Below are 22,306 nucleotides of genomic sequence, written 5' to 3' on the forward strand. Positions count from 1 at the left end.
ATAGTGCTGTTGTGTTGATCACTATAGTGTTGTGTTGATCACTATAGTGCTGTTGTGTTGATCACTATAGTGTTGTTGTGTTGATCACTATAATGTTGTGTTGATCACTATAGTGTTGTGTTGATCACTATAATGCTGTGTTGATCACTATAGTGTTGTGTTGATCACTATAATGTTGTGTTGATCACTATAGTGCTGTTGTGTTGATCACTATAGTGTTGTGTTGATCACTATAATGTTGTGTTGATCACTATAGTGCTGTTGTGTTGATCACTATAGTGTTGTGTTGATCACTATAATGTTGTGTTGATCACTATAATGTTGTGTTGATCACTATAGTGCTGTTGTGTTGATCACTATAGTGTTGTGTTGATCACTATAGTGTTGTTGTGTTGATCACTATAATGTTGTGTTGATCACTATAGTGCTGTTGTGTTGATCACTATAATGCTGTGTTGATCACTATAGTGTTGTGTTGATCACTATTATGTTGTGTTGATCACTATAGTGCTGTTGTGTTGATCACTATAGTGTTGTGTTGATCACTATAGTGTTGTTGTGTTGATCACTATAGTGTTGTGTTGATCACTATAATGTTGTGTTGATCACTATAGTGCTGTTGTGTTGATCACTATAGTGCTGTTGTGTTGATCACTATAGTGTTGTGTTGATCACTATAATGTTGTGTTGATCACTATAGTGCTGTTGTGTTGATCACTATAGTGCTGTTGTGTTGATCACTATAGTGTTGTGTTGATCACTATAGTGTTGTTGTGTTGATCACTATAGTGTTGTGTTGATCACTATAATGTTGTGTTGATCACTATAGTGTTGTGTTGATCACTATAGTGCTGTTGTGTTGATCACTATAGTGTTGTGTTGATCACTATAATGTTGTGTTGATCACTATAGTGCTGTTGTGTTGATCACTATAGTGCTGTTGTGTTGATCACTATAGTGCTGTTGTGTTGATCACTATAGTGTTGTGTTGATCACTATAGTGCTGTTGTGTTGATCACTATAATGTTGTGTTGATCACTATAATGTTGTTGTGTTGATCACTATAATGTTGTGTTGATCACTATAGTGCTGTGTTGATCACTATAGTGCTGTTGTGTTGATCACTATAGTGTTGTGTTGATCACTATAGTGTTGTGTTGATCACTATAGTGTTGTGTTGATCACTATAATGTTGTGTTGATCACTATAGTGCTGTTGTGTTGATCACTATAGTGCTGTTGTGTTGATCACTATAGTGCTGTTGTTTTGATCACTATAGTGCTGTTGTGTTGATCACTATAGTGTTGTGTTGATCACTATAGTGCTGTTGTGTTGATCACTATAATGTTGTGTTGATCACTATAATGTTGTTGTGTTGATCACTATAATGTTGTGTTGATCACTATAGTGTTGTGTTGATCACTATAATGTTGTGTTGATCACTATAGTGTTGTGTTGATCACTATAGTGTTGTGTTGATCACTATAATGTTGTGTTGATCGCTATAGTGCTGTTGTGATGATCACTATAGTGTTGTTGTGTTGATCACTATAGTGTTGTGTTGATCACTATAATGTTGTGTTGATCACTATAATGTTGTGTTGATCACTATAGTGTTGTGTTGATCACTATAATGTTGTGTTGATCACTATAGTGCTGTTGTGTTGATCACTATAGTGTTGTGTTGATCACTATAATGTTGTGTTGATCACTATAATGTTGTGTTGGTCACTATAGTGCTGTTGTGTTGATCACTATAGTGCTGTTGTGTTGATCACTATAGTGCTGTTGTGTTGATCACTATAGTGTTGTTGTGTTGATCACTATAGTGTTGTGTTGATCACTATAGTGCTGTTGTGTTGATCACTATAGTGTTGTGTTGATCACTATAGTGCTGTTGTGTTGATCACTATAGTGTTGTTGTGTTGATCACTATAGTGTTGTGTTGATCACTATAGTGCTGTTGTGTTGATCACTATAGTGCTGTTGTGTTGATCACTATAATGTTGTGTTGATCACTATAGTGTTGTGTTGATCACTATAGTGTTGTGTTGATCACTATAGTGCTGTTGTGTTGATCACTATAATGTTGTGTTGATCACTATAGTGCTGTTGTGTTGATCACTATAATGTTGTGTTGATCACTATAGTGTTGTGTTGATCACTATAGTGTTGTGTTGATCACTATAGTGTTGTGTTGATCACTATAATGTTGTGTTGATCACTATAGTGTTGTGTTGATCACTATAATGTTGTGTTGATCACTATAATGTTGTGTTGATCACTATAATGTTGTGTTGATCACTATAGTGCTGTTGTGTTGATCATTATAGTGCTGTTGTGTTGATCACTATAATGTTGTGTTGATCACTATAATGTTGTGTTGATCACTATAGTGCTGTTGTGTTGATCACTATAGTGTTGTGTTGATCACTATAGTGCTGTTGTGTTGATCACTATAGTGCTGTTGTGTTGATCACTATAGTGTTGTGTTGATCACTATAGTGTTGTGTTGATCACTATAGTGTTGTTGTGTTGATCACTATAATGTTGTGTTGATCACTATAATGTTGTGTTGATCACTATAGTGTTGTGTTGATCACTATAGTGCTGTTGTGTTGATCACTATAGTGCTGTTGTGTTGATCACTATAGTGTTGTTGTGTTGATCACTATAATGTTGTGTTGATCACTATAGTGTTGTGTTGATCACTATAGTGTTGTGTTGATCACTATAATGTTGTGTTGATCACTATAGTGCTGTTGTGTTGATCACTATAGTGTTGTGTTGATCACTATAATGTTGTGTTGATCACTATAGTGTTGTGTTGATCACTATAGTGTTGTGTTGATCACTATAGTGTTGTTGTGTTGATCACTATAATGTTGTGTTGATCACTATAGTGTTGTGTTGATCACTATAATGTTGTGTTGATCACTATAGTGTTGTTGTGTTGATCACTATAATGTTGTGTTGATCACTATAGTGTTGTTGTGTTGATCACTATAGTGTTGTGTTGATCACTATAGTGCTGTGTTGATCACTATAATGTTGTGTTGATCACTATAATGTTGTGTTGATCACTAGTGTTGTGTTGATCACTATAGTGTTGTGTTGATCACTATAGTGTTGTGTTGATCACTATAATGTTGTGTTGATCACTAGTGTTGTGTTGATCACTATAGTGTTGTGTTGATCACTATAGTGTTGTGTTGATCACTATAATGTTGTGTTGATCACTATAATGTTGTGTTGATCACTATAGTGTTGTGTTGATCACTATAGTGCTGTTGTGTTGATCACTATAGTGCTGTTGTGTTGATCACTATAGTGTTGTGTTGATCACTATAGTGTTGTTGTGTTGATCACTATAGTGTTGTGTTGATCACTATAATGTTGTGTTGATCACTATAATGTTGTGTTGATCACTATAATGTTGTGTTGATCATTATAATGTTGTGTTGATCACTATAGTGTTGTGTTGATCACTATAATGTTGTGTTGATCACTATAGTGCTGTTGTGTTGATCACTATAGTGCTGTTGTGTTGATCACTATAGTGCTGTTGTGTTGATCACTATAGTGTTGTGTTGATCACTATAGTGCTGTTGTGTTGATCACTATAATGTTTTGTTGATCACTATAATGTTGTTGTGTTGATCACTATAATGTTGTGTTGATCACTATAGTGTTGTGTTGATCACTATAATGTTGTGTTGATCACTATAGTGTTGTGTTGATCACTATAATGTTGTGTTGATCGCTATAGTGCTGTTGTGATGATCACTATAGTGTTGTTGTGTTGATCACTATAGTGTTGTGTTGATCACTATAATGTTGTGTTGATCACTATAATGTTGTGTTGATCACTATAGTGTTGTTGTGTTGATCACTATAGTGCTGTTGTGTTGATCACTATAGTGCTGTTGTGTTGATCACTATAGTGTTGTTGTGTTGATCACTATAGTGTTGTGTTGATCACTATAATGTTGTGTTGATCACTATAGTGTTGTGTTGATCACTATAGTGCTGTTGTGTTGATCACTATAGTGCTGTTGTGTTGATCACTATAGTGTTGTGTTGATCACTATAGTGCTGTTGTGTTGATCACTATAGTGTTGTTGTGTTGATCACTATAATGTTGTGTTGATCACTATAGTGTTGTGTTGATCACTATAATGCTGTGTTGATCACTATAGTGTTGTGTTGATCACTATAATGTTGTGTTGATCACTATAGTGCTGTTGTGTTGATCACTATAGTGTTGTGTTGATCACTATAGTGTTGTTGTGTTGATCACTATAGTGTTGTGTTGATCACTATAATGTTGTGTTGATCACTATAGTGCTGTTGTGTTGATCACTATAGTGTTGTGTTGATCACTATAGTGTTGTTGTGTTGATCACTATAGTGTTGTGTTGATCACTATAATGTTGTGTTGATCACTATAGTGTTGTGTTGATCACTATAGTGCTGTTGTGTTGATCACTATAGTGTTGTGTTGATCACTATAATGTTGTGTTGATCACTATAGTGCTGTTGTGTTGATCACTATAGTGCTGTTGTGTTGATCACTATAGTGCTGTTGTGTTGATCACTATAGTGTTGTGTTGATCACTATAGTGCTGTTGTGTTGATCACTATAATGTTTTGTTGATCACTATAATGTTGTTGTGTTGATCACTATAATGTTGTGTTGATCACTATAGTGTTGTGTTGATCACTATAATGTTGTGTTGATCACTATAGTGTTGTGTTGATCACTATAATGTTGTGTTGATCGCTATAGTGCTGTTGTGATGATCACTATAGTGTTGTTGTGTTGATCACTATAGTGTTGTGTTGATCACTATAATGTTGTGTTGATCACTATAATGTTGTGTTGATCACTATAGTGTTGTTGTGTTGATCACTATAGTGCTGTTGTGTTGATCACTATAGTGCTGTTGTGTTGATCACTATAGTGTTGTTGTGTTGATCACTATAGTGTTGTGTTGATCACTATAGTGCTGTTGTGTTGATCACTATAGTGTTGTGTTGATCACTATAATGTTGTGTTGATCACTATAATGTTGTTGTGTTGATCACTATAATGTTGTGTTGATCACTATAATGTTGTGTTGATCACTATAGTGTTGTGTTGATCACTATAATGTTGTGTTGATCACTATAGTGTTGTGTTGATCACTATAGTGCTGTTGTGTTGATCACTATAGTGCTGTTGTGTTGATCACTATAATGTTGTGTTGATCACTATAGTGTTGTGTTGATCACTATAGTGCTGTTGTGTTGATCACTATAGTGCTGTTGTGTTGATCACTATAATGTTGTGTTGATCACTATAGTGCTGTTGTGTTGATCACTATAGTGTTGTGTTGATCACTATAGTGCTGTTGTGTTGATCACTATAATGTTGTGTTGATCACTATAGTGCTGTTGTGTTGATCACTATAGTGTTGTGTTGATCACTATAGTGTTGTTGTGTTGATCACTATAGTGTTGTGTTGATCACTATAATGTTGTGTTGATCACTATAGTGTTGTGTTGATCACTATAGTGCTGTTGTGTTGATCACTATAGTGTTGTGTTGATCACTATAATGTTGTGTTTGATCACTATAGTGTTGTGTTGATCACTATAATGTGTTGTGTTGATCACTATAGTGCTGTTGTGTTGATCACTATAGTGTTGTGTTGATCACTATAGTGTTGTTGTGTTGATCACTATAGTGTTGTGTTGATCACTATAATGTTGTGTTGATCACTATAGTGTTGTGTTGATCACTATAATGTTGTGTTGATCACTATAGTGTTGTGTTGATCACTATAATGTTGTGTTGATCACTATATGTTGTGTTGATCACTATAGTGCTGTTGTGTTGATCACTATAGTGTTGTTGTGTTGATCACTATAATGTTGTGTTGATCACTATAGTGCTGTGTTGATCACTATAGTGTTGTGTTGATCACTATAGTGTTGTGTTGATCACTATAGTGTTGTGTTGATCACTATAGTGTTGTTGTGTTGATCACTATAGTGTTGTGTTGATCACTATAATGTTGTGTTGATCACTATAGTGTTGTGTTGATCACTATAGTGCTGTTGTGTTGATCACTATAGTGCTGTTGTGTTGATCACTATAGTGTTGTGTTGATCACTATAGTGCTGTTGTGTTGATCACTATAATGTTGTGTTGATCACTATAATGTTGTTGTGTTGATCACTATAATGTTGTGTTGATCACTATAGTGTTGTGTTGATCACTATAATGTTGTGTTGATCACTATAGTGTTGTGTTGATCACTATAATGTTGTGTTGATCGCTATAGTGCTGTTGTGATGATCACTATAGTGTTGTTGTGTTGATCACTATAGTGTTGTGTTGATCACTATAATGTTGTGTTGATCACTATAATGTTGTGTTGATCACTATAGTGTTGTTGTGTTGATCACTATAGTGCTGTTGTGTTGATCACTATAGTGTTGTGTTGATCACTATAATGTTGTGTTGATCACTATAATGTTGTGTTGATCACTATAGTGCTGTTGTGTTGATCACTATAGTGCTGTTGTGTTGATCACTATAGTGCTGTTGTGTTGATCACTATAGTGTTGTGTTGATCACTATAGTGCTGTTGTGTTGATCACTATAGTGTTGTTGTGTTGATCACTATAGTGTTGTGTTGATCACTATAGTGCTGTTGTGTTGATCACTATAGTGCTGTTGTGTTGATCACTATAATGCTGTTGTGTTGATCACTATAGTGCTGTTGTGTTGATCACTATAGTGCTGTTGTGTTGATCACTATAATGCTGTTGTGTTGATCACTATAGTGCTGTTGTGTTGATCACTATAGTGCTGTTGTGTTGATCACTATAATGTTGTGTTGATCACTATAGTGCTGTTGTGATGATCACTATAGTGCTGTTGTGTTGATCACTATAGTGTTGTGTTGATCACTATAATGTTGTGTTGATCACTATAGTGTTGTGTTGATCACTATAGTGCTGTTGTGTTGATCACTATAATGCTGTTGTGTTGATCACTATAGTGCTGTTGTGTTGATCACTATAGTGCTGTTGTGTTGATCACTATAGTGTTGTGTTGATCACTATAATGTTGTGTTGATCACTATAGTGTTGTGTTGATCACTATAGTGCTGTTGTGTTGATCACTATAATGCTGTTGTGTTGATCACTATAGTGTTGTGTTGATCACTATAGTGCTGTTGTGTTGATCACTATAATGTTGTGTTGATCACTATAGTGTTGTGTTGATCACTATAGTGCTGTTGTGTTGATCACTATAGTGTTGTGTTGATCACTATAATGTTGTGTTGATCACTATAGTGTTGTGTTGATCACTATAGTGCTGTTGTGTTGATCACTATAATGTTGTGTTGATCACTATAGTGCTGTTGTGTTGATCACTATAATGTTGTGTTGATCACTATAATGTTGTGTTGATCACTATAGTGTTGTGTTGATCACTATAGTGTTGTGTTGATCACTATAGTGTTGTGTTGATCACTATAATGTTGTGTTGATCACTATAATGTTGTGTTGATCACTATAGTGTTGTGTTGATCACTATAATGTTGTGTTGATCACTATAATGTTGTGTTGATCACTATAGTGCTGTTGTGTTGATCATTATAGTGCTGTTGTGTTGATCACTATAATGTTGTGTTGATCACTATAGTGTTGTGTTGATCACTATAGTGCTGTTGTGTTGATCACTATAATGCTGTTGTGTTGATCACTATAGTGTTGTGTTGATCACTATAGTGCTGTTGTGTTGATCACTATAATGTTGTGTTGATCACTATAGTGTTGTGTTGATCACTATAGTGCTGTTGTGTTGATCACTATAGTGTTGTGTTGATCACTATAATGTTGTGTTGATCACTATAGTGTTGTGTTGATCACTATAGTGCTGTTGTGTTGATCACTATAATGTTGTGTTGATCACTATAGTGCTGTTGTGTTGATCACTATAATGTTGTGTTGATCACTATAATGTTGTGTTGATCACTATAGTGTTGTGTTGATCACTATAGTGTTGTGTTGATCACTATAGTGTTGTGTTGATCACTATAATGTTGTGTTGATCACTATAATGTTGTGTTGATCACTATAGTGTTGTGTTGATCACTATAATGTTGTGTTGATCACTATAATGTTGTGTTGATCACTATAGTGCTGTTGTGTTGATCATTATAGTGCTGTTGTGTTGATCACTATAATGTTGTGTTGATCACTATAATGTTGTGTTGATCACTATAGTGCTGTTGTGTTGATCACTATAGTGTTGTGTTGATCACTATAGTGCTGTTGTGTTGATCACTATAGTGCTGTTGTGTTGATCACTATAGTGTTGTGTTGATCACTATAGTGTTGTTGTGTTGATCACTATAATGTTGTGTTGATCACTATAATGTTGTGTTGATCACTATAGTGTTGTGTTGATCACTATAGTGTTGTTGTGTTGATCACTATAATGTTGTGTTGATCACTATAGTGTTGTGTTGATCACTATAGTGTTGTGTTGATCACTATAATGTTGTGTTGATCACTATAGTGTTGTGTTGATCACTATAATGTTGTGTTGATCACTATAGTGTTGTTGTGTTGATCACTATAGTGTTGTGTTGATCACTATAGTGCTGTTGTGTTGATCACTATAGTGTTGTGTTGATCACTATAGTGTTGTGTTGATCACTATAATGTTGTGTTGATCACTATAGTGTTGTTGTGTTGATCACTATAGTGTTGTGTTGATCACTATAGTGCTGTTGTGTTGATCACTATAGTGTTGTGTTGATCACTATAGTGCTGTGTTGATCACTATAATGTTGTGTTGATCACTATAGTGCTGTTGTGTTGATCACTATAGTGTTGTGTTGATCACTATAGTGCTGTTGTGTTGATCACTATAGTGTTGTGTTGATCACTATAGTGCTGTTGTGTTGATCACTATAGTGCTGTTGTGTTGATCACTATAGTGTTGTGTTGATCACTATAGTGCTGTTGTGTTGATCACTATAGTGTTGTGTTGATCACTATAGTGCTGTGTTGATCACTATAATGCTGTTGTGTTGATCACTATAGTGTTGTGTTGATCACTATAGTGCTGTTGTGTTGATCACTATAATGTTGTGTTGATCACTATAATGTTGTGTTGATCACTATAATGCTGTTGTGTTGATCACTATAGTGTTGTGTTGATCACTATAGTGCTGTTGTGTTGATCACTATAGTGCTGTGTTGATCACTATAATGCTGTTGTGTTGATCACTATAGTGTTGTGTTGATCACTATAGTGTTGTGTTGATCACTATAGTGCTGTTGTGTTGATCACTATAGTGCTGTTGTGTTGATCACTATAATGTTGTGTTGATCACTATAGTGCTGTTGTGTTGATCACTATAATGTTGTGTTGATCACTATAATGTTGTGTTGATCACTATAGTGCTGTTGTGTTGATCACTATAATGTTGTGTTGATCACTATAGTGTTGTGTTGATCACTATAGTGTTGTGTTGATCACTATAGTGCTGTTGTGTTGATCACTATAATGTTGTGTTGATCACTATAGTGTTGTGGTGTTGATCACTATAGTGTTGTGTTGATCACTATAGTGTTGTGTTGATCACTATAATGTTGTGTTGATCACTATAGTGTTGTTGTGTTGATCACTATAATGTTGTGTTGATCACTATAGTGTTGTGTTGATCACTATAGTGTTGTGTTGATCACTATAGTGTTGGGTTGATCACTATAATGTTGTGTTGATCACTATAATGTTGTGTTGATCACTATAATGTTGTGTTGATCACTATAGTGCTGTTGTGTTGATCACTATAATGTTGTGTTGATCACTATAATGCTGTTGTGTTGATCACTATAGTGTTGTGTTGATCACTATAGTGCTGTTGTGTTGATCACTATAGTGTTGTTGTGTTGATCACTATAATGTTGTGTTGATCACTATAGTGTTGTGTTGATCACTATAATGCTGTGTTGATCACTATAGTGTTGTGTTGATCACTATAATGTTGTGTTGATCACTATAGTGCTGTTGTGTTGATCACTATAGTGCTGTGTTGATCACTATAATGTTGTGTTGATCACTATAGTGTTGTGTTGATCACTATAATGCTGTGTTGATCACTATAGTGTTGTGTTGATCACTATAATGTTGTGTTGATCACTATAGTGCTGTTGTGTTGATCACTATAGTGCTGTGTTGATCACTGTAGTGTTGTGTTGATCACTATAGTGCTGTTGTGTTGATCACTATAATGTTGTGTTGATCACTATAGTGCTGTTGTGTTGATCACTATAGTGTTGTTGTGTTGATCACTATAATGTTGTGTTGATCACTATAGTGCTGCTGTGTTGATCACTATAGTGTTGTGTTGATCACTATAGTGTTGTGTTGATCACTATAATGTTGTGTTGATCACTATAGTGTTGTGTTGATCACTATAGTGTTGTTGTGTTGATCACTATAGTGTTGTGTTGATCACTATAATGTTGTGTTGATCACTATAGTGCTGTTGTGTTGATCACTATAGTGTTGTGTTGATCACTATAGTGTTGTGTTGATCACTATAATGTTGTGTTGATCACTATAATGTTGTGTTGATCACTATAATGTTGTGTTGATCACTATAGTGTTGTTGTGTTGATCACTATAGTGTTGTGTTGATCACTATAATGTTGTGTTGATCACTATAATGTTGTGTTGATCACTATAGTGCTGTTGTGTTGATCACTATAGTGTTGTGTTGATCACTATAATGTTGTGTTGATCACTATAGTGTTGTGTTGATCACTATAGTGTTGTGTTGATCACTATAGTGTTGTGTTGATCACTATAGTGTTGTGTTGATCACTATAGTGTTGTTGTGTTGATCACTATAGTGCTGTTGTGTTGATCACTATAGTGTTGTGTTGATCACTATAATGTTGTGTTGATCACTATAATGTTGTGTTGATCACTATAGTGCTGTTGTGTTGATCACTATAGTGCTGTTGTGTTGATCACTATAGTGCTGTTGTGTTGATCACTATAATGTTGTGTTGATCACTATAATGTTGTGTTGATCACTATAATGTTGTGTTGATCACTATAGTGTTGTTGTGTTGATCACTATAATGTTGTGTTGATCACTATAGTGTTGTGTTGATCACTATAGTGTTGTGTTGATCACTATAGTGTTGTGTTGATCACTATAATGTTGTGTTGATCACTATAATGTTGTGTTGATCACTATAATGTTGTGTTGATCACTATAGTGTTGTGTTGATCACTATAATGTTGTGTTGATCACTATAGTGCTGTTGTGTTGATCACTATAATGTTGTGTTGATCACTATAATGCTGTTGTGTTGATCACTATAGTGTTGTGTTGATCACTATAGTGCTGTTGTGTTGATCACTATAATGTTGTGTTGATCACTATAATGCTGTTGTGTTGATCACTATAGAGTTGTGTTGATCACTATAATGTTGTGTTGATCACTATAATGCTGTTGTGTTGATCACTATAGTGTTGTGTTGATCACTATAGTGCTGTTGTGTTGATCACTATAGTGTTGTGTTGATCACTATAATGTTGTGTTGATCACTATAGTGCTGTTGTGTTGATCACTATAGTGTTGTGTTGATCACTATAGTGTTGTGTTGATCACTATAATGCTGTTGTGTTGATCACTATAGTGCTGTTGTGTTGATCACTATAATGTTGTGTTGATCACTATAGTGCTGTTGTGTTGATCACTATAGTGCTGTTGTGTTGATCACTATAGTGCTGTTGTGTTGATCACTATAGTGTTGTGTTGATCACTATAGTGCTGTTGTGTTGATCACTATAGTGTTGTGTTGATCACTATAGTGTTGTGTTGATCACTATAGTGTTGTGTTGATCACTATAATGTTGTGTTGATCACTATAATGTTGTGTTGATCACTATAGTGCTGTTGTGTTGATCACTATAGTGTTGTGTTGATCACTATAATGTTGTGTTGATCACTATAGTGTTGTGTTGATCACTATAGTGTTGTGTTGATCACTATAGTGCTGTTGTGTTGATCACTATAATGTTGTGTTGATCACTATAATGTTGTGTTGATCACTATAGTGTTGTTGTGTTGATCACTATAATGTTGTGTTGATCACTATAGTGTTGTGTTGATCACTATAATGTTGTGTTGATCACTATAGTGTTGTGTTGATCACTATAGTGCTGTTGTGTTGATCACTATAATGTTGTGTTGATCACTATAGTGTTGTGTTGATCACTATAGTGTTGTGTTGATCACTATAGTGTTGTGTTGATCACTATAGTGCTGTTGTGTTGATCACTATAGTGCTGTTGTGTTGATCACTATAGTGTTGTGTTGATCACTATAGTGTTGTGTTGATAACTATAGTGTTGTGTTGATCACTATAGTGCTGTTGTGTTGATCACTATAATGTTGTGTTGATCACTATAATGTTGTGTTGATCACTATAGTGTTGTTGTGTTGATCACTATAGTGCTGTGTTGATCACTATAGTGCTGTTGTGTTGATCACTATAGTGTTGTGTTGATCACTATAGTGCTGTGTTGATCACTATAGTGCTGTTGTGTTGATCACTATAGTGCTGTTGTGTTGATCACTATAGTGTTGTGTTGATCACTATAGTGCTGTTGTGTTGATCACTATAGTGCTGTTGTGTTGATCACTATAGTGTTGTGTTGATCACTATAGTGTTGTGTTGATCACTATAATGTTGTGTTGATCACTATAGTGCTGTTGTGTTGATCACTATAATGCTGTTGTGTTGATCACTATAGTGTTGTGTTGATCACTATAGTGTTGTGTTGATCACTATAGTGCTGTTGTGTTGATCACTATAGTGCTGTTGTGTTGATCACTATAATGTTGTGTTGATCACTATAGTGTTGTGTTGATCACTATAGTGCTGTTGTGTTGATCACTATAATGTTGTGTTGATCACTATAATGTTGTGTTGATCACTATAGTGCTGTTGTGTTGATCACTATAGTGTTGTGTTGATCACTATAGTACTGTTGTGTTGATCACTATAGTGTTGTGCTGATCACTATAATGTTGTGTTGATCACTATAATGTTGTGTTGATCACTATAGTGTTGTGTTGATCACTATAATGTTGTGTTGATCACTATAGTGTTGTGTTGATCACTATAGTGTTGTGTTGATCACTATAGTGCTGTTGTGTTGATCACTATAGTGTTGTGTTGATCACTATAGTGTTGTTGTGTTGATCACTATAATGTTGTGTTGATCACTATAGTGCTGTTGTGTTGATCACTATAGTGTTGTGTTGATCACTATAGTGTTGTTGTGTTGATCACTATAATGTTGTGTTGATCACTATAGTGCTGTTGTGTTGATCACTATAATGTTGTGTTGATCACTATAGTGCTGTTGTGTTGATCACTATAATGTTGTGTTGATCACTATAATGTTGTGTTGATCACTATAGTGTTGTGTTGATCACTATAATGTTGTGTTGATCACTATAATGTTGTGTTGATCACTATAGTGTTGTGTTGATCACTATAATGTTGTGTTGATCACTATAATGTTGTGTTGATCACTATAGTGTTGTGTTGATCACTATAGTGTTGTGTTGATCACTATAATGTTGTGTTGATCACTATAATGTTGTGTTGATCACTATAGTGTTGTGTTGATCACTATAGTGCTGTTGTGTTGATCACTATAGTGTTGTGTTGATCACTATAATGTTGTGTTGATCACTATAGTGTTGTGTTGATCACTATAGTGTTGTTGTGTTGATCACTATAGTGCTGTTGTGTTGATCACTATAGTGCTGTGTTGATCACTATAATGCTGTTGTGTTGATCACTATAGTGCTGTTGTGTTGATCACTATAGTGTTGTGTTGATCACTATAATGCTGTTGTGTTGATCACTATAGTGCTGTTGTGTTGATCACTATAGTGTTGTGTTGATCACTATAATGCTGTTGTGTTGATCACTATAGTGCTGTTGTGTTGATCACTATAGTGTTGTTGTGTTGATCATTATAGTGTTTTGTTGATCACTATAGTGTTGTGTTGATCACTATAGTGCTGTTGTGTTGATCACTATAGTGCTGTTGTGTTGATCACTATAGTGCTGTGTTGATCACTATAGTGCTGTTGTGTTGATCACTATAGTGTTGTGTTGATCACTATAGTGTTGTGTTGATCACTATAATGTTGTGTTGATCACTATAGTGTTGTGTTGATCACTATAGTGTTGTGTTGATCACTATAGTGTTGTGTTGATCACTATAGTGCTGTTGTGTTGATCACTATAGTGCTGTTGTGTTGATCACTATAATGCTGTTGTGTTGATCACTATAGTGCTGTTGTGTTGATCACTATAATGTTGTGTTGATCACTATAATGTTGTGTTGATCACTATAGTGTTGTGTTGATCACTATAATGTTGTGTTGATCACTATAGTGCTGTTGTGTTGATCACTATAGTGCTGTTGTGTTGATCACTATAGTGTTGTGTTGATCACTATAATGTTGTGTTGATCACTATAATGTTGTGTTGATCACTATAATGTTGTGTTGATCACTATAGTGTTGTGTTGATCACTATAATGTTGTGTTGATCACTATAGTGTTGTTGTGTTGATCACTATAATGTTGTGTTGATCACTATAGTGCTGTTGTGTTGATCACTATAGTGCTGTTGTGTTGATCACTATAGTGCTGCTGTGTTGATCACTATAGTGCTGTTGTGTTGATCACTATAGTGTTGTGTTGATCACTATAATGTTGTGTTGATCACTATAATGTTGTGTTGATCACTATAGTGCTGTTGTGTTGATCACTATAGTGCTGTTGTGTTGATCACTATAGTGTTGTGTTGATCACTATAGTGTTGTGTTGATCACTATAGTGTTGTGTTGATCACTATAGTGTTGTGTTGATCACTATAGTGCTGTTGTGTTGATCACTATAATGTTGTGTTGATCACTATAATGTTGTGTTGATCACTATAGTGCTGTTGTGTTGATCACTATAATGTTGTGTTGATCACTATAGTGCTGTTGTGTTGATCACTATAGTGTTGTGTTGATCACTATAATGTTGTGTTGATCACTATAGTGTTGTTGTGTTGATCACTATAATGTTGTGTTGATCACTATAGTGTTGTGTTGATCACTATAATGTTGTGTTGATCACTATAATGTTGTGTTGATCACTATAGTGCTGTTGTGTTGATCACTATAATGTTGTGTTGATCACTATAGTGCTGTTGTGTTGATCACTATAGTGTTGTGTTGATCACTATAATGTTGTGTTGATCACTATAGTGTTGTTGTGTTGATCACTATAATGTTGTGTTGATCACTATAGTGTTGTGTTGATCACTATAATGTTGTGTTGATCACTATAATGTTGTGTTGATCACTATAGTGTTGTGTTGATCACTATAGTGTTGTGTTGATCACTATAGTGTTGTTGTGTTGATCACTATAATGTTGTGTTGATCACTATAATGTTGTGTTGATCACTATAGTGTTGTTGTGTTGATCACTATAATGTTGTGTTGATCACTATAGTGTTGTGTTGATCACTATAATGTTGTGTTGATCACTATAGTGCTGTGTTGACCATTATAGGATGCCCTAGGCTCAGAAGACTCAGAAGATCAGTTGAGCACATAACTAACAGGGTGCAGGTGTTCAGGTGTTCAGATGAGCACATAACTGTTTGACAGGGCGTGGGTGTTCAAATTCACAAAAATATTCTGGGATGTACAGTATTCCTTAAACATGTTTTTTCAATATGTATTTCAAATGCAAAAAAAGTATTTTGCAATTAAATTTGTATCTTGTTGAGGACTAATGGCTTAGCATTTTGCATCGAAATACCTTATTGGTGTGTATGAAGTATTCTTGATGAAGAGTTAGCATTGAAATGGAGAGTTTACACAATATAATTTGAATAGCTAAATCCTAGAATCGTAATAAAGTTGAAAGGAGGCATATTTGATGCAGATGTTCACTTTTGTTCCCACTGAATGACCACCAGTCATCACGTCACCACAATGCACTGATACACAGTGTGATGTCATCACAGGCCAGTCAAGGGAACTGCATTGCATGGTTTCTACGATGGCCTCTAGAATTGGCCATAGGCAAGGCCAGTTTTTCTATATAGAGTCTAAGACCACTTTTTCTTTTTATGTCGATACGTGTTTGCTCCCCTCAAGTGCAGAGACGCAGTGAAGAGTGGTGAATCAGAAACGCACCCTCATGCACCCACACAATCATACACACACACACACACACACACACACACACACACAATCATACACCAATGGCAGAGGCTGGGATTGTGTTCCCAAACGAGCACAGCAATTACAGTAGTGAAGGGCATGATGCTAATGGGCCTGTGTGTGTGTGTGTGTGTGTGTGTGTGTGTGTGTGTGTGTGTGTGTGTGTGTGTGTGTGTGTGTGTGTGTGTGTCCTCTTTTAGCTGCCTTTTTGGGTGACATTGCACTCGATGAAGAAGACCTGCGTATGTTTAGGGAGGAAGGTCGTCTGAGGGTCAACCATACTCAGTCAGGTAAGACACACACATACACACACACACACGCACACGCACACGCACACGCACACACACACATCTGCAGTTTCTGCAAGAGACGATCGCTCCTTGTTTACATCTGGAAGTCTGAGACGCGTAAGGAACAAGAAGAACCACGCTTGCAATTTATATATTTATATGTAGCCTATATATGTATAAATATACACGCTAAAGCTGTCGGGGAAGCTCTGCAGAGAAATATGCAAGCATAAAATGAGCGAAACCGAAACCGAAATCAGAGATGAAATCGCCAATCCTGCATAGTTCCTCTTTAATACAAGCTTAAGTTTAGATAGTGCTTCTTGCAGGGCACTGAAAACTAATTGCAAATTATCAAGTGCAAGTTTGATAGAGTCAGCAATACAGTATATTATGGTATCATTGGCATAGAGATGGACATGACAGTTATTGAGGGAAGATGTGATATCATTAATGTAGAGATGGTAAAGAGGACAGGTCCTAAGACAGAGCCATGAGGAACACCCTTTGTTAGAGGTAGAAAGTCTGATTTAGCTGTTCCTGACGTTACATATTGGAATCTCTCGCTAAGGTAGCTGTGAAACCAATTGCAAGTATTTGGTTTAGTTTACATAGTTTAGTTTGGTTTGGTTTATATCAAAACCAATGGCATTTATCTTTTGTAAGGGTGAATTATGATCCACAGTGTCAAAGGCTTTGGAAAGATGTACAAAAAGGGCAGCACAGTGCCTCCTACTGTCCAGGGCAGATATAATGTCATTGGAGACCATGGTCGAGGCTGTGATTGTTGAGCTCTGAAACCAGATTGATGTTGGTCTAATAAACTGTATTTTGAAAGGAATGATTTCAATTGATTATTGATTAATGATTCTAGAATTTTTGAAAAGCATGGTAATTTGAAGATTGGACAGTAATTATTAAAGTCATCCTTGGCCCCACTTTTATGTAGAGGTGTTAAATGGGCCATTTTCCAAACTGAGGGAAATGTACTAGAAGAAATAGAGAGATGAAATATATGGGTTAGCCGTTCTGTGATAAGGGGAGCTGATAGCTTTAAAAGAAAAGGGTCTAAATTATCCTCACCAGTGGAACTCCTGGGGTTCAAAGCATTGAGTGCCCCAAGTACTTCAACAGAGGTGAAGGGTGCCAAGGAGAAAAAAGCAGGTGGGGGTGGGATGTCTGTATGACCACTAAAAGGAGGGACATGGTTTGAATTGTAAGACTTGCTTACATTCTCCTCAAAGATGTTCAAATTTCTAATGGGTTTTGCAAGCTACAGGAGTCTGATGTTACAGAGGCTGGTAGAAGTTGAATTACCACCAATAGATTTGAAAGCTTGAGTAAGAACTGGAGAGCATGTTGAGGTGGTAGTTGGACTTAGCTTGTCTCACCATTGCAGTGCATTTATTTCTAATTTCTCTGAAGGGGGCCCAATCAGTGGCAGAGTTGGGACGTCTGGCCAGAGCCCATGCTTTATTTCTGGATAGGAGTAAAGCTGACAGTTCAGAGGAAAACCAGGGATTCCATCTGTTCTTTACTCTTACCTTTTTAAGGGGGGGCATGAGTATTAACAACAGAAAGAAAGACACCAGAGAAAAAGTTCAGGGCTAACTCAACATCTGCAAATTCGCTTTGTGTGTGTGTGTGTGTGTGTGTGTGTGTTGCAGCAGTGATGGAGCTGTGTGTGTGTGTGTGTGTGTGTGTGTGTGTGTGTGTGTGTGTGTGTGTGTGTGTGTGTGTGTGTGTGTGTGTTACAGTAATGATGGAGCTGTGTGTGTGTGTGTGTGTGTGTGTGTGTGTGTTGCAGTAGTGATGGAGCTGTGTGTGTGTGTGTGTGTGTGTGTGTGTGTGTGTGTGTGTGTGTGTGTAACAGTAATGATGGAGCTGTGTGTGTGTGTGTGTGTGTGTGTGTGTGTGTGTTACAGCAGTGATGGAGCTGTGTGTGTGTGTGTGTGTGTGTTGCAGTAGTGATGGAGCTGTGTGTGTGTGTGTGTGTGTGTGTGTGTGTGTGTGTGTGTGTTACAGTAGTGATGGAGCTGTGTGTGTGTGTGTGTGTGTGTGTGTGTGTGTGTGTTACAGTAGTGATGGAGCTGTGTATGTGTGTGTGTGTGTGTGTGTGTTGCAGTAGTGATGGAGCTGTGTGTGTGTGTGTGTGTGTGTGTGTGTGTGTGTGTGTTGCAGTAGTGATGGAGCTGTGTGTGTGTGTGTGTGTGTGTGTTGCAGTAGTGATGGAGCTGTGTGTGTGTTGCAGTAGTGATGGAGCTGTGTGTGTGTGTGTGTGTGTGTGTGTGTGTGTGTTACAGTAGTGATGGAGCTGTGTGTGTGTGTGTGTGTGTGTGTGTGTGTGTGTTACAGTAGTGATGGAGCTGTGTGTGTGTGTGTGTGTGTGTGTGTTACAGTAGTGATGGAGCTGTGTGTGTGTGTGTGTGTGTGTGTTACAGTAGTGATGGAGCTGTGTGTGTGTGTGTGTGTGTGTGTGTTACAGTAGTGATGGAGCTGTGTGTGTGTGTGTGTGTGTGTGTGTGTGTGTGTGTGTGTGTGTGTGTGTGTGTGTGTGTGTGTGCGTGTGTGTGTGTTACAGTAGTGATGGAGCTGTGTGTGTGTGTTACAGTAGTGATGGAGCTGTGTGTGTGTGTGTGTGTGTGTGTGTGTGTGTGTGTGTGTGTGTTACAGTAGTGATGGAGCTGTGTGTGTGTGTGTGTGTGTGTGTGTGTGTGTGTGTGTGTGTTACAGTAGTGATGGAGCTGTGTGTGTGTGTGTGTGTGTGTGTTGCAGCAGTGATGGAGCTGTGTGTGTGTGTGTGTTGCAGCGGTGATGGAGCTGTGTGTGTGTGTGTGTGTGTGTGTGTGTGTGTGTTACAGTAGTGATGGAGGTGTGTGTGTGTGTGTGTGTGTGTGTGTGTGTGTGTGTGTGTGTTACAGTAGTGATGGAGCTGTGTGTGTGTGTGTGTGTGTGTTACAGTAGTGATGGAGCTGTGTGTGTGTGTGTGTGTGTGTGTGTGTGTGTGTGTGTTACAGTAGTGATGGAGCTGTGTGTGTGTGTGTGTGTGTGTGTGTGTGTGTGTGTGTGTGTGTGTGTGTGTGTGTGTGTTGCAGTAGTGATGTGTGTGTGTGTGTGTGTGTGTGTGTGTGTTACAGTAGTGATGGAGCTGTGTGTGTGTGTGTGTTACAGTAGTGATGGAGCTGTGTGTGTGTGTGTGTGTGTTACAGTAGTGATGGAGCTGTGTGTGTGTGTGTGTGTGTTACAGTAGTGATGGAGCTGTGTGTGTGTGTGTGTGTGTGTGTGTGTGTGTGTGTGTGTGTGTGTGTGTTACAGTAGTGATGGAGCTGTGTGTGTGTGTGTGTGTGTGTGTGTGTGTGTGTGTGTGTGTGTTACAGTAGTGATGGAGCTGTGTGTGTGTGTGTGTGTGTGTGTGTGTGTGTGTTACAGTAGTGATGGAGCTGTGTGTGTGTGTGTGTGTGTGTGTGTGTGTGTGTGTGTGTGTTGCAGTAGTGATGGAGCTGTGTGTGTGTGTGTGTGTGTGTGTGTGTGCTGCAGGGAGTGGGGCGGCCAGTGCTCACCGGATCCAGAGGGGTCGGCGGCGGAGGGCGGCGACCGCTAGGCCAGAGAGGGTGTGGCCAGAAGCTGTCATTCCATATGTCATCAGCGGGAACTTCAGTGGTACGGTCTCACACACTCGCACAACACTCACTTCTCATTCACACACACTCTCACACACTCGCACAGCCCTCACTTCTCATTCACACACACTTCAGTGGTACGGTCTCACACACTCGCACAACCCTCACTTCTCATTCACACACACAGTGGAAACTTCAGTGGTACGGTCTCACACACTCGCACAGCCCTCACTTCTCATTCACACACACAGTGGAAACTTCAGTGGTACGGTCTCACACACTCTCACAGCCCTCACTTCTCATTCACACACACTTCAGTGGTACGGTCTCACACACTCTCACAACACTCACTTCTCATTCACACACACAGTGGAAACTTCAGTGGTACGGTCTCACACACTCGCACAACACTCACTTCTCATTCCCACACACTTCAGTGGTACGGTCTCACACACTCGCACAGCCCTCACTTCTCATTCACACACACTAACACACGTTATTGAGCGACTTGTTCTTTAGATATTCTACATGAACAGTGTTAGCATAACCTACTTGTAAACATTACAGCATTACAACAAATGTTTTCCACAAACAATGAATGTTAAAAGTTCTATCCATTAAAAAAAAAATATATATGTTATCTTTCATTTTGTGGACCATAATGGGGTCTCATTAATTTTTCACTGTTTTGTTTTAACCAGAAGTTTTCAAAATGGTTACCACCCTGCTGAAAAAACCAGCCTGACCAGCTAAAGGTGGTTTGCTGGTTGACCAGCTGGTTAACCAGCTTATTTGACCACCCTATGATGGTTGACCAGCTAGACCAGCAAAACTCTCGCAAAAACACACCTTCAGCTGGTTTGCCCAGCTTACGATGGTCATTCAGCTGGTTTTGATTGTCGCCCCACCTCAAGCTGGTCATTTTAGTTGGTGTTGCTGGTCTACATTGCTGGTTTTTACTGGCCATGCCAGCTTATGTTGGTCATTCTAGAAAACCAGCTTGACCATCTTTGTCAAGCTTGACAGGCTGGTCACCAGCATGACCATCTCAAACCAGCTGTATCCCAAACGACAGGCTGGTCACACCAGCACGACCAGCTTCCTCAGATGGTCACGCCAGCATGTCTAGCTGGTGGCCTAACCAGCTACACCAGCAAAGGCCAGCAATAGCTGGAAGAAAACCAGCAAAGACCAGCTAAAACCAACTAAAACCAGCTACCAGCCTAAGCTGGTTTCTTGCTGTTTTTTTCAGCAGGGCAAACAAGGTGAGGTGAGCAGTCTCACTGATATAAGCTTGAGGATTGTTCATAAAAGTGTGAGCAGAAGTAAGCTCTCGAGGGACACCATTTTGAAGATGGTGGAGGATGTTCAATGATTGCAAGTAACCCTCCCAATCCTCACATGGCCCTTGTGCCAGCCACACAGGCATGCAACAATCATTCGAAAGCAGAACATTTTGCTCCAGCAAAATCAGCTGATGTGGCCTCTCCTATCAGCATCAACATGCATACATATCCACCTAAAGTCATTTACAAATGAAAGACAAGAATAAACAGTTTATAGAAAATAAATGCTATATTTACATTGATTTCATCAGACTCTTTGAATAATAAAATTAATTGAGTCAGGCTTGAATATAACAGAAATGAAAGCAAACTCTGGGCCTGTCAGAGCACTTGCATGCACAACAGGGTGTTGAATGCACCACTGCAGGAAGCACTGCAGTGTTTTCCGTTCAGTCATACGCTGTGACATTTTGAACTTGAACTTGAACTTTAACGAGGCCTTGATGCGCATGGGAAGTGTAGTCACATGGCCCCGTGTCTGTCTCTCCCTGGTGCTCATGGGAAATGTAGTCACATGGCCCCTGTGTCTGTCTTTCCCTGGTGCTCATGGGAAATGTAGTCACATGGCCCTGGGTCTGTCTCTCCCTGGTGCTCATGGGAAATGTAGTCACATGGCCCCGTGTCTGTCTCTCCCTGGTGCTCATGGGAAATGTAGTCACATGGTCCCCGTGTCTGTCTCTCCCTGGTGCTCATGGGAAATGTAGT

General features: G+C 37.9%; 1 protein-coding gene across 3 annotated transcripts in view; it reads left to right on the forward strand.

Annotated features, from left to right (window-relative positions):
* LOC134101159 (bone morphogenetic protein 1-like) overlaps nucleotides 1–22,306 on the forward strand; it is a 73,580-nt gene that overhangs the window by 10,513 nt on the left and 40,761 nt on the right. For all 3 annotated transcript variants that reach the window (XM_062554747.1, XM_062554746.1, XM_062554748.1), the window contains exons 2-3: nucleotides 16,546–16,635; nucleotides 20,173–20,295. In XM_062554747.1, the coding sequence (XP_062410731.1) occupies nucleotides 16,546–16,635; nucleotides 20,173–20,295 (213 nt within the window). The remainder of the gene's footprint in view (nucleotides 1–16,545; nucleotides 16,636–20,172; nucleotides 20,296–22,306) is intronic.

This window comes from Sardina pilchardus, chromosome 14, assembly GCF_963854185.1.
Source record: "Sardina pilchardus chromosome 14, fSarPil1.1, whole genome shotgun sequence".
Classification (NCBI taxonomy): domain Eukaryota; kingdom Metazoa; phylum Chordata; class Actinopteri; order Clupeiformes; family Clupeidae; genus Sardina; species Sardina pilchardus.